The sequence below is a fragment of the Triplophysa dalaica genome, chromosome 18, assembly GCF_015846415.1.
Source record: "Triplophysa dalaica isolate WHDGS20190420 chromosome 18, ASM1584641v1, whole genome shotgun sequence".
NCBI classification, from domain to species: Eukaryota; Metazoa; Chordata; class Actinopteri; order Cypriniformes; family Nemacheilidae; genus Triplophysa; species Triplophysa dalaica.
The window spans coordinates 4,091,725-4,112,979 of NC_079559.1; the positions used below are offsets into that span (position 1 = coordinate 4,091,725).

The 21,255-nt window shown below is 38.2% G+C and overlaps 1 protein-coding gene across 5 annotated transcripts in view; it reads right to left on the reverse strand.

The window, feature by feature from the left end:
- The window catches only part of dab2ipa (DAB2 interacting protein a), a 77,263-nt gene that overhangs the window by 41,218 nt on the left and 14,790 nt on the right, over positions 1–21,255 (reverse strand). For 4 of the 5 annotated variants that reach the window (XM_056772964.1, XM_056772963.1, XM_056772966.1 and 1 more), the window contains 2 exons: positions 9,616–9,722; positions 2,207–2,325 (listed from right to left, as the gene is read on the reverse strand). In XM_056772964.1, coding sequence (XP_056628942.1) covers positions 2,207–2,325; positions 9,616–9,722 — 226 coding nt within the window. Of the gene's footprint in view, positions 1–2,206; positions 2,326–9,615; positions 9,723–16,745; positions 16,913–21,255 lie in introns of those variants that run through there. The other variant, XM_056772965.1, reaches the window with a different exon arrangement.

Here is a 21,255-nt window from a genome sequence, read left to right on the forward strand (position 1 = left end):
GAAATGAAATGAGGTTGAGCAAATCAAAACTTTCCATTTTGGGTGAACTATCCCTATAAGGGCAATTTATAACTTTCTATAAATACCATTCACAAACATTATTACCAGTAATGCATAACACCCCATCAATTCTTTTTTTATATACAAACTTTCATATTCAAAGGTTTATCGAGTATTTTTCTGACATTTATATGTAAGTGTCTTAGGAATGAAAGTTATCAAAAAGCACTCCCAAATTGAAAAAAATAAAGGAGCCAATAGGTCATGTAAAACATTTCAGCACTTCCTCTATGAAGCAAATCAACTTACCACGTCCTGTTTATACGTTTCAGCTTATCAATAAACCCTTCAGAGAGGCCAGTTAGATGCTTAAGAGCTTATTCTTCACATAAAAGGACATCAGATATCTAAATGGAAGCATTTATAGAGTTATCGCTGAAAAGGTCAAATATGCACAGTAATGGAGTCCATAATGCACAAAACCACAGCTTCTTCTCTGATGCTGGGCATCGCTGTTCCCAACACTGCTTTCTGCAGGCGGAAGGTGCTGCTATTCAATGCAATGATTCAATCCAATGTCTTGTCTTTTTGACATCTAAACCTGGGACTGGAGAACAGAGTCTGTAACGCAAAGCCCATTAGGCTGGAAGCCTGCAATTTCAGCACCATTAGCAACACCAAAACCTCCAGTGAGATGCTGTAAAATATAAGTAAGTTGAAAGACCTTATCTGAACTATTGGACTTGGGCAACCTTCAGGTAAAGGCAAGCTGAACAATCAGGAGAAATGACCCACAACCGACTGTGAAAGGCGGTACGGCTGCTGCATTTGAAAAAAAAATTGTGTGTCACACCTTACTGCCATGAAGTTGATGGTCCCTCTCCCAGGATAATAAGCTGGTCTAATGAGGCATAACATCTCTGGATAACCAAGGCCATTTTTCTGCTAACACCACAGCAACAGACGCAAGACTGCCGTTGAGCTTAGAGGAAATCTTTGGCATAGCCAATTTGTTTGACTCAACAAATTCCCATGTCAGAAAATGTACTCTTGAGATTGTTTATGGGAAATGGGAATACTTTTACAAACACGGACCGAAATGACAGGGGAATGGGAGAAACCAAGACAAAACCTTCAAAGTACCCAGTAAACAGTTCACTTATTCATGTGTGGATTTGGTTGATTGTTTAAAGGGAAAATTTAAAGGGAGAGTTCACCCCAAAATGCAAACGGTCCAACTCCTTCCAATGTTGCGCAAACCTGTATCTCTTTATTTTGCATGATACAAAACCTAAAAAAAAAGACATACAAAGATTCATTCTTGATTTAAGATCACTTTTCATCCCATTTAATCAAGGGAAATGGGACCGGAGCTGTCAAGCTTCAAAATCTTTTATCAGATTTGGAACAGCTGGAGGCTGAGTAAACGAAGACAGAATTGTCATTTTAGGGTGGACTGTCCCTTTAAAAAAGCACATTACAAGCATTATGAAAGTTAATAGAGAATACAACAATATACATTTCGCTCCATGCTTTATTCAAGGCTGCCCTCAAAACAACATACAGACCCAGAACCCTGGTGCCTTATATTTCTTCTCTCGACAGCCCGAACAACTTTAGTCGGCTGAATATTTCACAAGCAATCTCTCGCAAATTAGACGGCAGCCAAACCATTTATCCTCAGACTAATCCAATAGGCTTCTTCACTCCGTGATCCCAATTCATTGGGGGGAAAGATGACTCAGATATTTCAGCACTGCAATAAGTGACTCTAAACAATCCTAATAGAGACGAATAGAGATGCTAAACACTCGGAGAACAACCTGATAAGTGATTTAAGGAAAAACGTGAGCTGTAAAACAAGATGCTTCCCTGTAGTTATTTGTTACACATGAACAACTCGATTAAAATATTCATGTAAACGATAAACAGTGCAGGTAAAGTCAAAATAAAAGTAAATTGCATTCGGGTTAGTGTTCGAACCCCCATCAGCACCACATGTTGGGATTTTAGAGCATGCGTGATCAACCAGGCCACATATTTTTACACATGAATTGCTCAAAACAAAGTATATAACATCGACATAAATGCTCTAAGCTGCACAGATTTCAAAGCAGCGGCTTTCACATGTTCACACAAACAAAAGACAGCGCACATACAAAACAAACGCACACATGCACAGATCTACGTGTTGACTGTACCGTACCTGTCATTCTCCGCGCTCTTGAAGCCCGGTAGGATGTTCCTGAAGCTGCTGTGCCGGTCGAGCTTCGGTTGGCTTTTCGTGCGTTTAATAGACCCCTTCAATTTGCGGCTTAAGAAGCCCTGAGAGGAAAACAAGACCAGAGGAAAATATTACACTCACCAAATTTCACGAGACAGTCATGTCTACACGTCTGCATATAAAAATCAGAGCTGTGTTTTTAATCGGTGGGTTTGCCGTCTCCCTCTCATCTCAGCCGTAGCGTTCGGTTGAGCAGCGCATAGCTGTGCGATTGGCGTGGCGCACACATCTGCTCACGGCGCGATGGGCTGAAGAAGCCCCGCTGATGTGATACTCCCCTCAAAGCCGCTGTTACCATGGAAACTGTTGGCTGGCATGAAAAGGGGGAAAATACTGGTGCACTGCAACTGTGTGGAAGAAGAGCTGAGCTGGTGCTTTCGAGAGGCTGTAAAGATTAGGACGAGATTAAAAGGACCTGAATTATTCTTGAGAGACCAACGTCTGTCTGACGTGAGATATTTGACTAAATCAGAGGACAAAGGGGATGAGGGCAATAGATAGATTTACTGGAGGGTGGTGGTCGGGAGGTGAATGGAGATCTCCTGCACGAATGAAGGGCTGATTGAATTTAAATTACTTAATGGTTGTTGTGGCACAAATAATAATCAGGAGAGCAATGGGAACAAACACAAAGGCCAAAAGAGGCACCAACATATGTTGTATTTTGGCTGCTGGTTTTCACAATGGGATGCTGGTGTGCTGGAATACTTAGAAGGTTTTTTAACAAGGTTCACAAGCTCTTGAGACAGGAACGACAGGGAAATTGAGAAATGGTCACACGTTTTGCGTGTAATTTTTTTTAAAATAAATTCTAATATGTGACTTGTTTCTTTTTTATGTACATTTTTTTTATGTTTTATGTACAAAGACCGTTATCTGGTGCAGCTTTGCATTAAATGCACTGTTCTCCCATCTCAATAATTAATAAAAATCATGGCCATTATCATACCCATATTATATTACAACTGAGACAATAAAACTGCACTAGTAGGAAAAGTTGCAACGTTCCTTATTCTCACACCTAAGTGAAATGCATTGTTACTATTCGGTAAGGATCAAATTATGTTTTTTGTGCATGTAAATTGCTTATGTTCACATCTAGAAAGCAGGGCTGCTGATATAATGCTAATTGTACAATACAATGACAGCAAAATAGACACAAATTAAAAACTAAAATAAAAAAAATTATCTTCACATATATAAAATATACATAAAATTAAATTGTAAATGAATAAGTTTATTACTATTATTTTTGAAGCCTTATCTGGCAAAAATTCTGTGTGTACATTTTAGAAACAACAAAAATACTGTGGACCTTCAATTAAAATACAAATAAATTTACCATACAGGCAAAAATTATATAATCATATAATTAGTCTCAAAGTTAATTTCTACATAAGTATTGCAAGTTGTAAACATCTTTTGCCAACCGAGACTTATTTAAAAGAGATGTGCCGAACCTATAGTGCATGTGAGGTGAGTTGTATATCATCTTTTCCAAACATATCTTTCCTCTCAAGAGTAATCAAAATGTTCCAGCTCCCCATTTTTGGATGCATCCTCCGCATAACATTTGCCATTTGTTTACGTTCCAAGTGGAATTATTCATGGAGCGAGTGAGGGTGAAGGAAGAGAGCTGTTTGATGATACTGTTGTTTGGAGCAGACATGCAACTACAGGCTGCAGCCGCGGTCTGGATCAATGACGCCTCAGATCAACTCAAGAAACAAAGCTGGAGTATTTTATGAAACTACAAAAAGAGATGCTTTTATCGTACATTTGCATATCGTTTATCATTTGGTTCAGAAAGATTCTGCAATTCTAAAAATCCCTGAAAAACAATCAGTTGTATAAAACAAGCTTTGCCGCATACATGCAATGTTCAAATAACGGGATATGTATATATTTATTTTAATGATATTATATTTATTATCACTTGCGAGGACATGAACAGATTTGGAAAGAACTGGGATCTACTGAGGTAGGAGTGGGTTAATATCTGGGTGTGGCCTCATAAAGGTCATGTGACCAGGATGTATCACAAAACACATTAAAAAATAGTGAATTATACAGTGGAGTTTAAAATTTTGGGTCCATTTGAGAAAATTTTTGTTATGCATTTTGTATTAAATTTGATATATTTCCCACTTAATTTTGTAATGACAGTATTGAAAAATGTACATCAATTTAAGAATTTCTTGTTTGACATTTGGTACGTCAGTGTGACATTTCAACCACACCGTAAAAACATAATTGATTTACATAAATAATTTAGAAATTCAACTTAATGACAATCGTACCTCTCATTCCTAATATGCAGCTAAAATAAATACAGAATTTTAAGTTTAACTAAAGATACATTTTACTGAAGATCAAAGGTAATTTTCACAGTAAACTTCACAGTTTGCATAAGAAACAAACTGCTTGATGATAATGAAATTACAATAAGAAAATATGTGTTATGTAACACATTTAATAATCCATCCTAATTGGACAAAAGCATTAAAATATTGATGTTTCTGGCAAACCAGGATGAAGTTTTATATTTTCCCAATATCCGCAGTGGTCCTTTTTCTCTCTAATAACACACCATTCCATCCCCGACCAGCCTAACATGCATTTTTGTTGCCATCTTGTCTAAAAAAATCTGTCAGCCGCCAAAAGTCTGAAGGTCCTCAAATAATTGTATGTCTATTGTGTTCATGGACTGAATTCTTGTAATGCTTAGGTGCTGATGCTGCATTCACCACCAGCCTCTCATCTCCCCCCTCTTCAACCTCTTACCCTGCAATCTTTATGCCTGGCCTCTCTCTGCCCTCTTGTGTCCGAGTCTGCCAGTTTATGTCTGACAGCTTTAATTGTGTGCCTGTCTGTTTGTATGAGCTGACAACACCAGACACAGCGTGAAACGTTCTGAGGCCGATGCACATGGATCTGAGCCCTGTCTGAATTTGTCCTGGACTTTACCTTGTGAGAAAGCAGAAGGTTAAGCTCTGTCATGACCTGCTCTAAAGGAACTGCTAGTCACACCGGGCCTAGTGGCAGAGAAAATCTTGGTCGCTGTTTCAAATTCTAGTGCACTACCTACATAGACAGCATTGTAAGGAATACTAGAGCAGGGGTTTTCAAACTGGGGTCCAAGGGCATCCATGGGGCCACACAGGAGTGATAGGGGTCAGCAGAAAAGTCTTAAGAATAACTTCTATTTTTTTTTGTAAAGAGTAAGATTAAAATTAAAAGGGTACATTAGATCCAAGTAAAAATGTGATTAAAATACCAAACTGCAATGTATTCTTTATGTCATTGATTAATTATAATAAAAAAATATACTAGGGCTATAAGTATATTTTGGTTATTAATATATATTAAAAATATTACATTTAATTTAAGAAGACAAATTAAAATGAAATTATGAGTAAATACAAAATATATATTATTTTAATTCAAATAATTATTTATTTTATATATATACAATTAAAAAAAGTAATCTGTCGTTACATATTATATTTTAATGATTTTATTATAGAAATGTATTATATTATTAAAATTATAACTTATAATATGCACATATATATATATATATATATATTATCCATATTTACAATCATAATATAAAATATATATAAAAACAATACAATATATTGCTACTGTTTAGTGCCAAGAAAAACATATACTTAATAGAAACTATTATAATTTTATTGTGAAATAATACATTTTACATTAACTCATATTTATAATATTTATTATTTAAGTGCATAAAAATGCCTTTTAAATTTGAGGATGGGGGTCCCTTACATAAGGATCATCATCCTTGGATTTCTATCCTTACATTTTACTTCATAGTTTTTTAAATCATTGTCTCAAAAAGAGCTAATCAAATCGTGGTTTATGAAATATCTTTGTTTCAACATTTCTCCTCCTTATAGGACCCTTGAAGGGGTTAAGCATGCTTTGCTCCCTGCAGTTGTGTCTTGACAAGCAACAAGTCAATCCTGCCACAACCGGTGGAATGAAAGCATCAAGTTCTCGCCCTTATCGTGCCAATGTACCAAGGTTACAAGATAAACATTCCTGGAAGACATCTCATTTAAGTTGACTATAACTCAAGAGGCCCCTTATGCCAAGTCTTCCAGATGTCTACCTATCAAGACCTTGTTATAACTCTGAAAACAACGTTTTTTGTGCCAAGAGCATGAATTCTTCAATGAATGCACTAAGCATAACGTCCATTATCAGACAACCAACCAGTCTCCTAGCTCCAGCCTTCGCTAAAAGCCTGAAGCATCTGGTGAAACAATACATCTAATATCATTATCAGTTCTGATCGCAGCCAGACAGTCTAGCCTGAGCCGTAACACAGAGGAGTCCGCGGTATAAAGCTGCTTCCTCTGCGAGACAGCCGGTGCCTGTGGGAAAATCTGTAACCCTGGGCTCCTAACGATCGCGAGGTATCGAACGTCTCCCAGGGTTCTCAAAGTAGTCCGCACAGTACGGGGGTCTTAATTTTGCCCTTCCTCCTTCTGCTCCGACAAGCTCTGGATCCTGTTCAATTAACACAGATCCCGGTTAGGCAGGCTTGCGCGAGGCGCATCAGATTGCAGGAGACAGCGGGACTCACTCCTGGCCCGGCAGGACTCAAACAAACACACAACTCATTGACATGCACGAGGGGCGTTCACGTTCAAACGTGCTTACAAACACGGAGTCATTCTGTGCCTATTCAGTTAACAGATCCTGTCATTAGGTTAGCACTGTAATTAAACCATGTGGGTGAGCGGCAAACATGGAAATAACTGTTTATCTGAGGTTTCTAGTTGGGGTAAACAGTAGTGAAGGAATGGTGTTAATGGAAATACAACACGTCTTTAGGGGAATTATGGACAACAGTACTGAATGAAAGTAAGATTACAGGGTTGCACGCTGTACCGGTGCTTCGATAGCATCGCGATGCCGCTCTATTGTTTTATTACCGTTAGTAGGCTAATGGCTGGAATACACTACAAGACTTTTAAAATCTGAAGAGATTTAAAAAAAAACTAGACATCACACATTTACAGACTTTTTGAAAGTTTCAGATAGAAACACACTAAATGATAAAATCTGCAGACTGGCACATACTTTCTGCAACAAGTCCAGACTGAAAATCTGAGCAAAAGTCTTGTTGTGTAGTTTAGACTTGATGTTAGATATGCGCCTTAACGTTCATTTGAACACAACCCGATTCACGTTTCCCCTCTTTTGCATATTGGTTATTTTAAATGTAGACACACGGCGCGGCACGTTTTTTTCATGCGGTTGTAGGCCCGATTCAAAACGTGCCACTTTCTCTCTTCAAATGACCCGCGGTGTGGCGCGGTACTCTGAGAAGTTGAACTATTTCCATCTCGATGCAGTGTCGACGTGTCTAGAAAAATGTACCGCGTCGCCCCCTTTTTGCGCGTGTATGCCCTGCGTCTACATTTAAAATAAAGAATATGCACACAGAAAAGACGCGAAATGTGAATTGGCCCTTAGACGCGGAATGTAAATCGGGCCATACATCAGCCTTTTTTTCTGTGCTTTTCTCCTAAATTAATCTGTGTTTTGAACGACTCGGACTAGATATGATTTCGTGAGTTCATCAAGACGATAAAATAGCTTTGAACGAATTGGATGATTGATTCACTGACTCAGCAATAAATTGCCCACACATACTGGCCGTTTTAGTTAACATTTCTCTTTAAAAACATTGCTGTAAACATTAAATACGTTGTACATTTGAATTAGTTCCAATGTGAAAAATATTCCGATGTAATTTAGTATTATTTAATACAGTAAACTTAAATACAATTCCTAGACACTAGTGTATGCTACAGTATTTGCTCCGATTTATCCGATCACTATTGTTAATACTAAAATGGCCTCCACAGTCACTAGATCTCAACCCAATAGAGCACCTTTGGGATGTGGTGGAACGGGAGCTTCGTGCATCCCACAAATCTCCATCAACTGCAAGATGCTATCCTATCAATATGGGCCAACATTTCTAAAGAATGCTTTCAGCACCTTGTTGAATCAATGCCACGTAGAATTAAGGCAGTTCTGAAGGCGATAGGGGGTCAAACACAGTATTAGTATGGTGTTCCTAATAATCCTTTAGGTGAGTGTAGGTTATATATATACATTAAAAAGAAAAACTTTAAACTCATATTAAAATAAACCAATTGTCAAATTAATCATTAGTTCTAGTCCCACTCATCAAATAACAATGATCTGGATAGGCTTCTGTCACCATGGTAAACATTCCTAAATGTGTTGTATGTCTAGTTAGACGACAGCAGTACGTAATTTGAGAAATTGTACCTCATACCTCATCAAGTGTGAGTGACATGAGGGGATAGCACCGCCCTTCTCAAGAGGGCATGAAGCAAGCACAGGAACAAACTGGCAATGCCAGCTGCGCCCGCGGCTTTTTAACATCCCAGTTAACCGCATCAATATTCCCTTCCCATCTGTCTCATTTACATCAGGCAGGACTGATCGCATCTCCTCCCAGCATTCAGTTCTGTAAACCAATAACTGTACTCTATCAGGTCGAGTAATCCTTCACTCCTCAAAGGCTGACCCCGGGCGTCACAAATAGCCTTGACCGGGTTGCTCACTTATCTGTGAAGAGAGACATTAGGAGAGGTGATTCTCGCCCCAGGCGGGATACGTGCTGGGTGGCGAAGGAATACACTGACAACCTGCCGTCTATCATCAGGCTGTGTGATGACACCTGCGTTACTCGACTAACAACAACTGGTGGGATTAACCGACTGCAACTTCAGTCGAGAGTTAGCCGACAAGTGCTTTCGAGTGCCCTTTGCTCTTCTTATCTCGCTAAACAGAGTTCTAGATATAAGAGTCAATAAAAGCTAGGAGTGTCACCCGATTGCAGTTATCCAGAACAAATAGAACCTGACTTTGTGTTGTAAAGATGCTTGTTAGAAATAAATACCTCATTTATCAACTTTCTCACACAGGACATCTGAAATGTTTTTTAAAAGGAACATGGACAAAGCACTGTAATGTTGCATTAAGTTAACACAAATTATATTATGTGTCTTCATCCAAAACCCAGAATGACAAAGAAAGAAAATAAAAAATGTTTTGAAAAATTTGATTCCATTTGGAGATGAAAGATTAAGAAATTAAAAAGCATTAGTTTGAAATACACTAGAATAAACATACACTTATAATAGATGGCCGGCTAGATCAGCTAAATGTAGAGCTTGTGAATTGGCAATAATTGGCAACTTTAAGCTGTGTGAGAAATTTAAATGTATTTCTGTGACGTCATAAATGCGTACCGTGACTTTAAAAGGAGTCGACGAATCTGCATCCATGGCGCCCACCGTTTTGTCCATGGTACCGCCGGGCATGCTGCGTCTCCGGCCCACCCTGTCAGTGTGTGACTCTAAAGAGGAGAGAGAAAGAGTAACCATTAGCATATAGACTAGATTCATGTCGTGTACATTTAAAGAGGGCAGTTTTTTGTCAGATCTACACTTTCATATTTTAAAGAATAAAGTATTATAAGAGTTGCTGATTTTGGATAAGCCATCTTGGATACTTTGGTAAAACCAAATGAACTCTAAAGTGAGAGATTTCCTGCAAACATTGCTTCAAACCAAAAAGCCAACCCCAGGTTTCAATGATATTCTGTTTCTGTGATAGCTTCACTGTGTCAGTCACACGATTTATTCATAGCCAGATGGCTGAATTTCTGCCTGAATCAGGCTGTCAGACGCTTGGCATTCACCGCGCGCCCATATCTCTGTCTGCCCGATTGATGGAGAGACGGAGAGAACAAGTGTTTGTGTGGGAAACAAATGAGAAAGTCAACTCAGCCAACCTGAAAGACAAGATCTATGAAACGCATCCCACCGCCTCTCTCTTTGCACCGTTCGGATCATTTCAAAATAAAAAAAGGGCAGGAAAGGTTTCCGTGCTTCGCTGGTTTTCATTCGGAAGGAGGCATCGCTAACAAGATCTGGAACCCTATTTTTGGTCCCTACACCTATCTGTGCCTGAATGGGTTGAATTAGAAAGCCTCCCGTTCTGCAGAGAGGATCACATTGACTCAGGGTTTGGGGGCGAACCGTTCCCCTTATTAACCAACTCCGGCATGCTTGCTCTCGTGTGCGTGCATCTACTTCTACAAAGAGCATCAGAGAAATCAATCACTACTCAAGCAGCCTGCAGATTAGAGGACGTCGGCTCAGATCCGGTCCTGAGTCATCGTATAGTCTTGGCTAAGCAAAAGCAGACGTGATCTGACAACATGGAGGATGAATGATTAACCACCCTGCAGAGGCATCGACATATGAAAATTCAGTCTGTGCGTGAGCGTGTGGGTGTGTTAGTAATTTCATCACTTGCCGCTGAAAAGATGAACAGATTGGAAAGCATGGGAGGGAAATCTCAAACGCAGGCTTTTGCTTATACTGTTGATACCACAACATACTGATGCATATGTTCAGCAAGATCATGATCTGTGGCCTAAATGTAGTGTTTGTAAACAAAGATATACACACAGGTGTTACAGGCAATGAAGTTTGTTTGTTAGTAAGCAAAACATTATAAGTAAAGCATGTTATGTACTGCAAGCTTGACAGATCAGTTCATGTAAATTTGAAAAGAAAGTACATAAATCATGTTTGATGGCATTTCCTTAAGTTTACTAATCTTCGCCTGAAACTGCAATCTGTAACGTTTGTCTTTCTATGACATTCTTAGTTTGAAATCTATGAAATTTAGCGACATCTAGCGGTGAAGTTGCAAATTGCAAGCAATGGCTCACTCCACCCCTCTCTCTCCCGATGCATTACGGTGGCAAAAAAAGACCTAATGATGCGTTCAGATTATAAGCGACTTTGTCGCTGCAAGTCACCACAGTCACTCGCTGCAAGAGTGACGACATCCACAGATCACATTAGCTCTACCATCTTAGTTTTTTTTTTTCATAGTACATGCCCACTGTATAGTATTTTCCTAATATTGTATTCTGTATTTATTAACACTGTATATCCTGCACTTGCTAATTGCACTTCTGGTTAGACCTAAACTACATTTCGTTACACTGTACTTGTATATGTGTAATGACAATAAAGTTGAATCTAATCTAATCTAATCTAATCTATTGGCTGTCGCTTCTGAAAATCGCTCTTCATTTGCATGAAGTTGAAGATTTCTCAATTTTTTTGCTTCGCTAGACACGCCCATCCGGTCACCACCGGTTGCGACTGCTCGTGTCGCCTGAAGTCGCCGGCTCTCCATTGAAATGAATGGGATCATGTTGCTTTGTCGCTTGTAATGTGAGCGAGAAGTAAGATATCGTCACATTTTCTATTCATTGTCAAAGGAGATAACATATTTAGGAAACACATTCTGTAGATCAGTTTGTCCGTTTAGGGCTGCAGTAGAAGCATGGTGAATTCCATGCAAGGGGACGTGTGGGGTATGTAGATCAAAATAGCTCATTCTAAGGTACTAAAAACACAATGTGCTATTGTGTAAGGTATTTATACATCTCTGAAAACATAGGTATTTAAAATTATATTGCATTTCTGTCAACAGATCCTCCAAAAAATGTACACAAGGGACCTTTAAGAAATGAAACAAGGTCATCTTCGATTTCAAGTTGTCTGTTACCTTGCCTTCATGACAAACCTAAGCAATCTGTTACTGGATCCTATGTATCAAAGTAGTGAAAACATGCTGGGCATATATCACAAAAAATGTAATCCTCGCTTTTACTCAACATACTCCACTGGTTGTAGTTACTACAAACAAAAAAAGCACATTTTGCTCTGAATGATAAACAACGCCATTACAACCCACAAACTGCTAATCGATTCTGCTATTATTTCATCACTAAACTGCTTGCTCACGACAGATAAAATGCAGGCAAATAGAAAACCATCAAACAGCAATTTGGAGCCGGCTCCCACAATCCTCCACTCAGAGCCAAGTGCTTGTGAAGAGTCGAGACAGTAAAACGCTTTCATATTGAGAGCACAACTCGAGGGGCTGGAGGAAGCTTGAGAGCCGAGTCTGAACTCTTGACCGCTCTGCTGATATTTGTTCTGAACAAACATGCTGCCAAGACAACAGAAGTTGAGCGTACGTGTTGCTGTGGAAATGTTCTCGCTGTACTTACAAGATAGAGAAGAAAGATCACAGCAGAGGACTCATTAACTGGTTACGGCAATGAAGCCAGCTGTTGTTGTTCATCTGTTATACTGTATGCAAATTTGGTTATGTCAAGCAAGATTTCAGATCAGTGAGATTTTATAATAGACAGGGAGACATTGACACAAAAATAGTAACCAAGCAGCCTTCAAAAATCCTTTAAATGCTTATATTTTTCATGTTACTGTCTGGATGTGGAGTTAGGATGGTCGAGCAAAACAAGTTATGACTGTTTTAGTGCAAGTAACTATGATTAGTATCTGGAAAAAAATTAAGAAATGATATGAAAATAAATAAATCTTGAAATAATATTAGACACATAATTAGCTAAATATTGTGATATGCAATACAATTTATTTAAATTATAATACAATTTATTGGTGATGTGAAAATAACCAACGAAGATTCTTTCTGGGAAAAGAACCACTAAAAGTTAAAACTATGATTTAATGCTGAAAAAAAAGAAAATCAAATCTGTCATTTTAAAAATGCGAAAAAACTTTTTCTTTTCAATACGATCTATTTACTATCTACATCAACTTTAAACTTACTATACAACACATTTTGAAGTATAGAAAACATTCAGTAATTGCAAACCATTTCAATGTGCTCATCACAACAAGAAGGTTTGAAATATTTCAGTAATTTTGATAAATCTTGCTTCCTGCTCGAAATGAAAAAAGAAAACATTCTCGACTAATAAGAACAAACAAGCAAGCAACATTGTGTGTAAGATAATCAATTCAACCCCATATGTTGTGAAGGCTAGGGGGTCACTCACTCACCAGAGACCTTACAATACACCACAAATGCTGAACGCTAGCGGCCCTATTAATCAACACTGAACAAGATACATGACCCAGGCGTGTGCGAGACGGCTGTGCTGTGGTCCCGTCGTCCTCCATCTTATCTAACAGAGGACTGTGTCATTCCTGAAAATTACAAAGAAGTGCTACAGTCTCATTTAGCATTCAAGCGGGGCTATAACTCACAGATCCGTCTCATTTTCTCTTAATCTAAATGCATGTTCCTTTTCTCACGTCTGGCTCGACTTGTCACAGCAGGACACAATGAATCTTTACAGGGTGCTCGGTTTAGTTAGATGAAGGCCAAGGCCACAATGTATTTCTGTTTCCTTAGCTGCAATGCTTTCGGGAGTTGTAAAAGCAAAATAGATAACATAAGCACGACTGCTTTGAATAGAGGAACATTTATGCATTGGTGGATTCATGTAGACTATCAGGTTGTTCATTTAGTATAAATATACATTAGAGTAAATATTTGGTAAATATTCCAGACGATAAATTGCTTGATTTAACCAACCATTCTTTTTGTGTTCATTCTGTAATTCTGTCCACCCACCTAATTGAATAGTGATGTTCACCACGTTTTACTGTGTTTGCTGAATGCAAAAGATTAGCTATACAGATAAATAACAACACACATCTGCCACATCTGGTAAAGGCATGGGATACTTTCATTGTTTGGTTTTTGAAAAAAAAAAGTTTTTTGTCTCTTCATTGACTTTATGTGGCAGTTATGCCGGCCTTTTCTTTCAGGCCAGAAAAATCACCAGCTCAGTCATAGATGATGGCATTTGATCGCTATGGTTACCGCTACTACAGGCACAACCGAGGCAGCTAACAGCTCATCATAGGACCAGGGGGCGAGGTCAGGAGTCGTAGCTGGCTACTGATGTTTGTCGCCTTTCGTAGGGACAGTGAGGTGGACGGATTGGGTCACTATGTATCTGAGGGCGTCATGTCCCCCCATCCCTAGTGGCATCTGTGTGCCTGGATCCAGACAGGTATTTGAACAATATTCGAGTTCTATGAAATCTGTAAAACAACTGCACAACTTTTAGACAGGAATATTTTATGACACTGACGGTTGCAAGTACGTACAGTAGACTGTAAATGCGGCGTCAATCCCTGCATACGTTATCTTTGTTCTGTGAAACAGACACAGAGCCGAACTCTTGAGTGCATCTGTCTCTGGAGGTTCTGGATATGTCAACTCACAGAACTTCTTTGGTCTTCGGCTGATGAGTTCAGGTAAGGCCCTGACAGACTGCAGATCTCTCACGTCAGCCATTATCTCGTGTCTGCCAACCCAACAGTACCTTTCATCTCCGAAACTTCCTCAGCAGGCCTTTATCAATCGCACCAGCTGCCCAAACTCACAGTGTCACTCACAGCGAGACATTTCGCAAATCTGAGCATCGTGCTGTTTCCGAGTAAAACTGAAACGATACAGGATTTCTGCAGAAAAAAGTGCACCCCAGAACAGGCCATGATTTCCAGAAGACTCACCTTAAACTAATCATTTGTTTCTTTATTTGAGATGTCATGCATATTCATAGACTATAATGTTTCTAACTTTCTAACTTAAAGTTAAAAACAAATCCCTGACCCTAAGTGTAAGCAGTAATAAAAGCGATGCTTACCTTAGCAGAGAGAAGAAATCAAGGACAAAATAGTACAAATTGTTCAAGGAAGTAGTGTCTTGCTATGTTCAAACCTGAGTTAAAGGGGAGGTGGCAGTTTCCTCAGTATTGCTAGAACTCCGTCTCTCTCTCTTGCTCCCACACAGATATACAAAAACACAGTATAAATCCTTACTTGTATTAATCAGAGCAGGTATTCAGAGGAAAGGCCCCTGGAGGCTGTAGTTACTCTAGAAGCTTCACTTCACCACAAAAAGAAAACAAAAATACTTGTTTATGAATTCAGTTGTAGCAGGCAAACACAAGAGCTGCAGGGAAATGGGGAGATATTTTTCCTGCAGTATGACTTTGCTATAGTGTTCGACAAAACACGTTCTTTCTGCTTCAGGCTGGCTTAAAGCGAAGCTGTAGTCATTTCAACTCAGAATATAACTTTTCTATATAAACTGCTTACATGAAAAGGATATTTTGGCTTTTGTGTATTTTAAACCATTTAAAAAACAAGTTGCAAAATATTTTTAGACAGTCACAGAGCAACCTTTCAAGCTGGTTTTCTTTAAAGATTGGAAAACGAATTATTAATTTGCATGGCAAGGTTGAGTCACAGTAAATTCATTAAATAAATTAATTTTTTAATTCTAAATATTACTTAATTTAATTTAGTTTATCTTCATTTAAAAAAGTGCTAGTAGGTGTGATGGAATAAAATGTCAACCGCAACAGGTATTTTGATCAAACTAAAGTGAATCACTCCTTCACGTCAGACCAAATGAGACAAAGAAACACGAAGAGAGATAAACACATGAATCGAGAAGCGACAAATCCTGAGAAATACATGCTCCTTATTAAAAAAAGATGCAAAAAGTTAAAGGGATGGTGTATACAAAAATGTAATTCTGTCATGAATTACTCAACCTCTAGTTGCTCCAAACCTGTATACATTTCTTTGTTTGGTTGAACAGATAGAAAGATATTTTGAAGAATGGCACTGACAGTTCTGTGGCACCATTGAATACCAATTACAAAAGTGCTCCAGAAATGTTTGCTTTCCTAAATTCCTCAAAATATCTTATCTGATATCAAATATCTTCACCGCAGAACAAAACAAAAAACTAAAAAATTATACAACAACTTTTCCTACTATGGCAGTAGATGGTGCCACAGAAGTGACACATACTTCCAAATATCTTCCTTTTGAATTCCACCGAACAAAGAAATTGATACATGTTTGGAACAACTTGATAATTCATAACAGAATTTTTTGAAATATCCCTTTAAAAAAGAACTTCTGTGGTGTGGACATGGATTGGGTTTATATCAATTTAAAGGTGAATTAACACTGATCCAACAAACATCAACAAACACTGACATTCCATAATCGTATTCACATTGATCCATCAAACGACAAAAGGGTTGAGAATCCGCCTTAACAATACTACACAACACTACAAATTTAACAAAACTGTATTGGTACTATGAAAAAAATACATCCATAGTTTATTTGCTTTTATTTCTAAGGACATTTTAATAATAGGTCACAACATTCAGTCATCCCAATATGGATGCAACATCATGTCAATGAGCATCATCATAATAAAAAAGACCATGAACCACACAAATCAGGAGAACATTTGAAACCTGGACGCTCGTGTGCCATCAAATACAGCACACTCCATTCTCCTTATAAACTCAAGTCATTCAACCAAGTGCTCTAGATAAATTGTGCAAAATATTGAGTCACAATCATCAGACACGTTCTATAACTCTGCGTTAAATAAAAAACAAATAAAATGAATTCACCCTTGTTAGTGATGCGGAAGCGACTTCGTGACCATTGTCTGTGTCTGGCTGGACCAAACAGTCTGTAGTAATACCACCTCCTCCCCAAAACTCTCTTTACTGTCCCTGACATGCTGTCCTGGTTTCTCTCTCTGTCCACGATCAACTTCTTATGTCACAGTCTCCAGAACAACTGAATTCAGAATCCTGTGCACTAGAAGGAACGCAATCCCTGGCAGACAGGTAGAGATATTTTTATGATTCCTAGGCAGATCCTACAAGTCAGGACTGCTCCTGAAATTATGGGACAGAAAGTTTCAGGATGGGGAAAAGATAAAGAGGGGAAACTCCTCCCCACAAATAACTGTTGTGATTTGGGCATGACACAACTATGAGGTTGTACACATTTTGAAAACACTTAACATTCTTTCCACTATCCCTGTAAACCCAACAACAAACGTGTTTGTAACTTGTACATGGTTATGAAACATTATGGATGAAAAGCAGGAGGTTAGTCTCCCATCCTCAGCTAAACATCCAAAACGTTGACATGTTTGCTCAGACAAGGCATTTGACCCTGTGACCTCCACGGCAACACTAGACGGTGATATAATAAGATTTACGAGGCCGTCTAAGATCATCTCACCTCCCTGTGTCCTGTAATGATGCTGAGAGCCAATGTCAACATTCTCCTAGGCAGGGATGAAAAAGTTCAACAGGAATACTGAATCTTTTATAATGGAAAGGAGATCAGTAAGAACGTTCTTCTAAACATCTCAAATCAACTCCAGACCCACTGTATGGAACAATGGAAATCAAGATTTATGTTGTGACTAGAAACAAATCTTTATATACAACATTTTGCCATCTTCAGTTTTTCACCCTGTGTCCAGAATTGGCTGAAATCTCATCACTTGGCATTTAATTCTTTTTTAAACAGTATTGATGGAGTTACCATATATTCTAGACTTTTACTGGCTGCTTTTTGTTCATCCTTCATTCAAAGTCTAAAGAGAATAAAGTAGCACATTTTGTATCAAATACAAGTTTAGTTTTGTGATCTAATGATAACAGAATTAGATTTTAGTCTTCTAAACTACGTTCAGACATTTAAGCATACGCCTTCAGATCAAAAGCATTGTAGGATGAAGAGAAACATTTCACATAAAATAATAGTACACAGAAATAGTATTTATACACCCTCATGTATTCAAAACCTGTTTATGATTCTTTCCTCAATGGAACAAAAAAGAAGATATTTTGAAAAACGTCTCCATATGGTTTTGTATCCATACAATAGACGTCAATGGGGACCAGCGTCTTTTTGGTTACCAAAATCCTTTAAAAATATCTCTGCAAACAAACTAATACATGTTTGAAACGACATGAGTGTGAGTAAATGATGCATTTTTTGGTGAACTTTCCCTTTAAGTGACTAAACTTTTAAACATTAGTCCAGGTGTTTGGAACAACGTGAAGGTGAGTAATAAGAAAAAGTGAACTGTTCCTTTAAAACTCAAGTGACATGAAGCATAACATCCGGCATTGACAACTTCATTATTCTACAAAGTCACCGATTGTCAGCACTTCTCCAAACTTAGAGACATTAGAGCTACAAAGTGAACAGATTATAAGGAATAATTGAACAGCTGAATTTAAAGTCAGATAAAGTCTGCGTCTGATAGAGAGACAGCAGGGGAGATGATGAATGGGGGTGTGGTGATGAGCTGGAGGCTTGATGACAGAATATTCCTAAAGTGAGGGGGAAGAGAACCTGTCTGATGCATGCTGGGTCTTTGCAGGGGGGTTAACCAGTAATAGATGCCAGAGGAGGCGGCATGAGCCACTTTCAGTCTCTCCTGACGCTCAGATACTCGACCTCGGTGTGAACTTACTCATTGAGAAAGACTGCTTCAATCTGTCTCTTCAGCTGCTCTTATAAGCTCTGCGCTGGTATTATTGTGGGTAATAAAATGTCTGATATCATTACCCATAATGCGGTTCCCATACTCCACCTGAGCCTCCGAGTTCAACTATTGGGAAGAGGGAAATAAAAGTCACTCTGTTTCTGAATGATAGATGCCTCTGATGCTGCATACTTTCCAGAAAACATAAAAAGAAAGATTATGTAAACAAATGTTTTTTATTATAATAATGTGCTTTGATGAATCGTGCATTTTAAGATCAGTAACATTTTCAACGAAAGGAAGCCGGATCCGTTTTTTTACATCTCGAAAGATCAATGACAGGGGAGAATGTACAAGACAGACATTAAAAACCTGTTACGTTTAATGTCTACAGTTTTGCATCAGTTTATATGAAATCCTACGTTGGCAGATTTCACTAGAAAAACCAGCAGCGTGGTTTAAAGATCCTGTAACGGAGGGGCTGGAAAGGCAAATACATCAAAGGGAGGCGGGACATACAATAAAACGTTCCGACTATCAGACCTAGAAGGAATCGGCATGCATCACTTCACATTTTCTGCTGTGATTTGATGGAAAATATGCAGAATTTAAAAACCTTTAAACATAGCCCAATGTGTTAGTCTTTCTCAACCAGTGGACCTTTAAGATGACTAAAATATGATAAAAAAGCATTAAAGCACATGCAAAAAGCAGATTGAACATATATATATAAAATTGTGAATGACAAGTGTTTAGATTCAGCAGAACGTGGAGCTTTACATTGAGTTCATGCAGATTCCATGAGTCTGTTTTTTATGTTATTTAGAGCGCAGTGGAGATATCGGACAACTATTGGTCAGTCAAAATGTATTGTGGTAGGGGGCCCAGAATATATATTATTGCGTTCTCCAACCATCCACATTCATAAGCATCTTTCCCTCAAATTACTTCTATTAGGCAGACATGGCAACCCTGCTTTAACTTAGAAAGACATTTAGTTCATCTGTGTTCTTTGAGCAGAACTCAGGTGAGAGGTTTTTACAGTAAGTATTCCCAAATTGCCTGAGCCTGTTTACACACTGAAATATTTAAAGGTGGGATGTCCGATTTCCCGTAACCGTTGTTGATGTTCAAATCACCAAAACAGACATGCCTCTACCCTCATCTTTTACTTTCGTCAGCGCTCGGCTCGACTAATGTCCATCCTGTGCACTGAGCACCTTACTGCTGATTGGCTACAAGGTTGTTTTGGTACTCAGCCCGACATTGTCTAAACAACCTAATACGGAAATCGGACACCCCGCCTTCAAGGAAGAACAAGGCATATATGTGACCCTGGACGGTAGCACAGGAATGTTTTTAGTTATCGGCAAAAATACATTTGTAGGGATAAAAATTACAGATTTTTCTTTTTCAAAAATCATTAGGATATTAAGTAAAGATCATGTTCCATGAAGTATTTTAATTTCCTACCGTAAATGTATAAAAACTTTCTTTTTGTGAGCGGGTGGCCTGCTACAACACTCAATATTCTAGGCGACTTCTATATTTTGCTTTTTATGCACCCTCAGATTCCAGCTTTCTAAATTGTTGTTCTGCCATATAGCGTCCTATCCTAACAAACCATATATCAATAGAAAGCTTATTTCTTCAGCATTCAGTTGATGTAAAAATCTCAATTTTGAAAAATTGTCCCTTAAGACTGGTTTTGTCGTCCAGGGTCACATATGTAAATGTAAAAGGTCAGCCTCTCACACCAAACACAACACAGAAAGTACGCAGCTGGTAATAACAGGGATCTGAATGTCCAGCAAGCAGGTGAAAACAATCTGTAAATGACTTCAACTCTGCCATGGTCATCTGTCATAGAGTGGACAATTACAGGGAAAATGTTTACATGTAGTGCCCCCTTCTGGAGATAAATGGTACTGTTATGGCTTGGTAAAAAATGAGGTATTTATAAATGACACTTGTCATTTACAGTATAAAACATTTGGAAATACTTTTCATATCCATTTCTTTCATTAGAAAACATCTCAAATTAAAAACTATTTTTGGAAAAGGATATAGACCAAACAATGAATAAAAAGGTGACAATAAGCTCAGAATAAATTGGAACCGCAAGAAGCTTAATTATAAAATGCCAAGAAAACGATTTCGCTAATTCAGATAAAGGGTAGCCACTTTTAAGATGGTAAATTAGTTATAATTTATTTTAGATGCTTTTAGTCACAACATAAATCCCACAGTTGGAGCTGTCTTACTCCAAAGTTTGGAAGATTCCTCTACAGGAAAAACAACTATTTTAAGCATTTATTTAGTATCCTTACATGAGATAAACCAAGGACTAAGTAATATAATCCATCAAAAAATAAAAAAATAAAACATTTTTATGTTGAGCTACATGGAGACCACCACATTTTGGGATCAAATGACTAACATTCATCCCAAATGAGAGGTGGGAAAACCTCTCCAAGTTCAATTCCATCCAGGTTCCTTCCACATAAAACCACCGGGACGATAAAGAGCCAGCAAACCATAAACAAATAAGTGGATCTTTAATACATCATTCAACATGCAGTGATTATGCCACGTATTTACTGCTTAAAAAGCCTACTTTCAGA